The 4935-nt window shown below is 46.0% G+C and overlaps 1 protein-coding gene across 2 annotated transcripts in view; it reads right to left on the reverse strand.

Annotated features, from left to right (window-relative positions):
- Positions 1-1793: 1793 nt before the first annotated feature.
- Positions 1794-4935, reverse strand: part of Dscam (DS cell adhesion molecule) — a 566911-nt gene continuing 563769 nt past the window's right edge. For both annotated transcript variants that reach the window (XM_021209063.2, XM_029544386.1), the window contains one exon: positions 1794-3197. In XM_021209063.2, coding sequence (XP_021064722.1) covers positions 2842-3197 — 356 coding nt within the window. In that variant the 3' untranslated portion in view covers positions 1794-2841. The remainder of the gene's footprint in view (positions 3198-4935) is intronic.

Genomic DNA, 4935 nt, shown 5'->3' on the forward strand with positions numbered 1-4935 from the left:
TATCATAGCACCAGGTCAGAAAGACCTTAATTGAGAAATTATTTGCTTGTTTTAAGAGTCATCTAGGCAATGGTATTCTCCTGTGTCTCATGATAGTACGGGAGTCCCTGTCACAGGGGTGCTAAGAGGATGGTCTCAGAACTTGGCAGCCTAGCTTGTGACCAGCATCACACTATTTCACTGTTCAGATCTTCCATCCTCTTTTCTTAGCCTTGTGGACATGAACGTAAGAACAGCATCAGGTAGACATGTGTACTCTGCAGAAGTCCAGGATCTGGAGGTTGCAGAAGTGTAGAAATCCATGTGGTTCACAAGTACCTCTACTTGCTTACACTATAGAGGCGCTATTTGGATGGATCAAAGAAAACCCAGTCCAGTGAACCACTAACTCTTCCCCATTTACCCCAAAACTGCTAGGCAGCAACTAAAGAACTGATCCGAGTTGATCACTCTAAGAGAAGATTATGTTGGTCTGAGGGTTGGAGTAATCCCTAGGACAAACTCTTTAGAAAATGAAAATACAACTTTCCAGTGTGGAACTACACTTAAGTTCCCACAGTCCTGTGTGAGGAAATAGATAATGCATTGACCTCCCCCAAACAAACCAGAACAGAGACAGGGGGGTACAGAGGAAAACTCACTATTATTGCTGTAATAATGGTCTTTTAATTCACAGCTCTACATCCCTTTGTAGACAGTAGTGTCAGACCCTACTTGAGGAGCAGGGGTTGGGGGTGGGTTGATACAGTGCTTGCATGTGGAATTTACTTTAATGAACATTTTTTTTTTTAAGGCAGGAACCTTGCAAGCAATCTACTGCAGAGGCAAACACATCAATTCTTTTATTTTTTGTACATCTTGGGAGAAAAGAAAACTTAAAAAGAATAAACTTTCAAGTATGGGAACACTACAACTTTCATACCTATGAATGCTATGGTTTTCCTTTCTCTAGAAAGTTGCGCCTTGATTCTTCTGCATCCATGAAGATGCTGAGAATAAATTGTGCTCAGAAACCGTGGCAAGCAGCACACACCACACTGTCACATAACCCTAAAGTCATAGCCGTTGCATGGCTGTGACAGAGTCTTGTACCTGCTCTGCCTGTGCTCTATGTGTTTGAAGCTCAGGAGGCATAGAGTCTGTCTGGAAGACAGATGGAAGGAAAGATGGAGAAGAGAGGTAGGGAGGGGAAATGGAATGTTGTAATTGAGTTCTAGATAGTAATGAGTGCACCAGGGTTTATGCTGGTGGACTTCGTGGGGACACATAGGGTAGGTTTGAAGAGGTACTTGTGTGTGTTGTTACTCAGATGTGGAGAGCTATGGATGTGGGCTCAGTTTTTTTCCAGTCAGTGCCAAAACTAAAGTAACAGGCCTTGTTCTCCTTCCCTCTTAGAGAAGGTGTCTGGAATGGGGTTTTGCTGCCTTAGCGGATGGCAGGTTATTACTAAGGCACACTGTGGAAGAGCCAAAGGATGTAGGATATGGTACCTCCTGTCTGTGAGTAGGTACTGTTTGAGTGAGCCCCCAGGCAATGCATTTAGACACAGAGAAAGAAAAATACTTGGAATTTGGGGGACCACCCTTGTCTATGTATGGACCGACTTTTCTCTGGGTGCCAAGGAGAGGATGGGAAGTTGAAGATGGTCTGCTGTGAATCTGTCGGTCACAATGGAGACAGGGCAGGGCAGGGAAGGTGGGACACAGCATCGTTTCTGTTTCCACACAAGTCAGGACTAAAGCAACTTCAGGGCCAAGCTAGTATCTCCTGGGTAGAGACAGAGAATACTGGCTTTGTGTGACACACTGTCACTCAACTTGACATCACAGCATGAAAGCAACCACAGATAATGCAAATGGAGCGTAGGGCCTTTGGGCTTCTTCCAATAAAACTTTATTGACAAAGAGCAGTGCACTGGATTTGGAAATGGTCTGCTGACCCTACTGAGTTGGAGAGCAGGTCCTGCAGCTGACAAGGACCTGAGTCCCGTGAGGGGCTTAGAATCCTGGATGGAGACCAGGCTGCCTTGGGTGTGGTTTCCATTCATGGAATTGATGTTGTATCTTCTTGTCTCTTCCCAGCCACACCTGAGCTGTTCAGAACTTAGCATCCTTTTCCTAGATTGGGCACTGGGTCCAGCCATTTTGTTCACAAACACCAATATGAACAGGAGGGAGACCCGAGCAATGGATAGGGAGGTATCAGTAGACATGCAAATAAAGGCAGACCACCTTTTCTCTTTTATTTCGCTTAGGCAAAATGCAAAGAGTGTCTCATCAAATTAAAAAATAAACAAAAAGAAAACCGAATGGGTTCCCCCCCACCCCACCCCCTCACTGACAGCACTCATCCTAATTAACAACAGAAAATCAAACCGAGGGCCTGGTTCCTAGTGGGAAGGAAAGGTGTGCGAGGTGACAGAAGCTGTCCCCTGGCCCCACGTCAACGTCCCTCTGATTCACAAATAGGCTAGTTCCCCCCGTTTCCTTTTGACTCTTGTGTGCTAGAACTTCTTCTGTTCAGAAGGTTTAATGAGTCCCCATGCACTTTGTAGAAAATCAGTAAAAATGCTATAGCCTGTGAAAATCATAAAACTGGACTTCTTTCCCCAAAACTCAGATGCCCAGGCAGATGGAGCCCACACTCAGACGGAAAAAAAGCAGAGTAGTCTTTGCGCTGTCTGTGGTTTCAGTATTTTCTTTCTTTCTTTCTTCTTTTTTTTTTTTAATATATTTTGGCAATTTTCTTTAATTATAAATATTGGAATTCCGTAAAAAAAAGGTAGCTTTGATTGGCTCGTTTAAATTGTATTTACAACCGTTGTCCATCCGGCGCCATGTGTTATACCAAGGTGTAAGATTTTGCGTAGGGATTGTTTCCTTTCAAATGGCCCCGGGAGTCCAGCAGTGACTCTTGGGAGCTGCTCATTTTAGCTGCCTGTCCCAGCTCTGCACCCTCTCGCTGAGGTAAGGTGGCCACAGCCCCTTGTTGCCACGACTGCTGTCCTTCTCGCGTGGAAGAGGTGGAGGAGGAGGCCTCCATAGGGGTGGGCTCAAGGACCGTGGGGCGTTTCAGGGTCCGACTTTTCTGGGGTTCCAAGCACGCTTGTCCTAAACTCAGGTCCCTGCTGGTGCCTGGTGCGCCCCGGTTTAACAAGAAGTCCATTCGTAGGTATGGAGGCAGGTGTATGAGGTCGCCTGGAGACAAACACAAGAGAGTTAGATGGTTTCTTCAATTGCTTACCTGGGCAGAACACCTTGGGAACTTTAGAGAAAGAGTCCCCCCTGCATCGGGGGCATTTCTTAAGACAGCTCATTAGAGTGTACTTCAGAGAGGCAACTGCAATGGTCTTCAGGCTTCTTTCCCATAGGTCACAGGACACTAGTTCTGCAGTAGGAGAGCCCAAGACATGAAGCTAACAAGGTCTGGACACCCTAACCAGAAGATCAATGTACACTAGAGGCAACATGTCTGTTGGATATGAACTGTGAGACCAAACCCCACATGTGATTGAAAGTATGGGTTGCCAGGGGTTGGAGGGCGGAGTCAAAGATGCTGAAGAAAGGGACTACTGGCCTACTCTTGACCATCTATGGAGCCGTGTGACCTTAGGCAGCTGTGGATGATGGATGGAAGTGAAAATGACCCAGTCTCCAGTCTTCACACCAAGGCTTCTCCCAACCATGTCCTTTATCCCCTCTATCTTGGCCATGCTGTGGTGAAGATCACAACAGCTTAGACCACATCTTCTTTTCTCCTTCAAGAGAACTGGCTTTAGGGAAAAGGGGTACCTGATGCTAGCCTCTATCAACACCCCCACTTGTGGAGGCTTCCTTCCCTCTGGGATTCTCCTATTGTAACAGGCAAGGCCACCCTGATGGCTTTCTCCTCACAGTCCCCTCCTTTTCCATGATGTCTTGTTACCAGGCTACAGTCTTCTGAGGTAAACACTGAGGTCTCTGCTTCTCTCTACTTCTGCTCTTCTAGGTCTGTATCCTGGTCCCTGGACCCTCCCTTCCTTCCCATAGTCTTCTCTCTTAATCCCCTGGAGAATTTCCCAGGAAGCCCCTTGTGTTTCATCTACCTTGTCATTCACTTCCTTTTAACTCTGAACTATGACAAGACATCTGCAGCTTTCAAGTACAGAAGCCATTATCCTGGAGGTCACACCTGCCTTCAGTTGCCCTTGCTTCAACCCTGGTGATGTTTGATGCCATTAGCACTCTTCTGCCTCAGCTCTGTGGTCTCTCCCAGCTGCCTCTGTGCCTCTGGTCACCACTCTTCACTCTCCTCTATTGCATCCCATCCCCCTCACCACACAGAACTCTCCTCAGCCTTCTTTGGGAGGTCCAGGTGTTTGTGTCATCTCTTATCAATATTTCCCCATTCTGTAATCTCCTGAGTCCCAGGCATGGACTTTGGAAGCTTTGTGCACATAGATATCCACCCTGAATGTAAGATGCCACAGTCTACAATCCAGGTCAGAAAGACCAGTCCTCATGGCCTCTCAGATCCTAAATATCCCATTCACCTATCAACACTTTTTAGACATTAAAACCTGTCTTTTTGACACTTTCCTCTCCTGGTTACTCTATTTTGATAGTATCTTTTGAATTGTTTTTGTCTCCATCTCCACAACATTGGGTGGAGTCATTATTCCATTCTACCAACCCCTGCAAACAGTGTGCTGGGGTGAGCCTCTGAAGGCAGCCATGCTCTGTAGCTTGAGCTGGACTCAGCCTGGCATTTAGTCTCTGCTATCCTGGAAGACACACCAATCACTTTCTTTTTTTTTTTTTTTTTTTTTTTTAGATTCTTTTATTTTTTTTTTTTTTTTAAATTATTTTTTTATTTTCTTTATTTACATTTCAAATGCTATCCCGAAAGTTTCCTATACCCCGCCCCCCCCCTCTGCTCCCCTACCCACCCACTCCC

Source organism: Mus pahari, chromosome 12 (assembly GCF_900095145.1).
Source record: "Mus pahari chromosome 12, PAHARI_EIJ_v1.1, whole genome shotgun sequence".
NCBI lineage: Eukaryota > Metazoa > Chordata > Mammalia > Rodentia > Muridae > Mus > Mus pahari.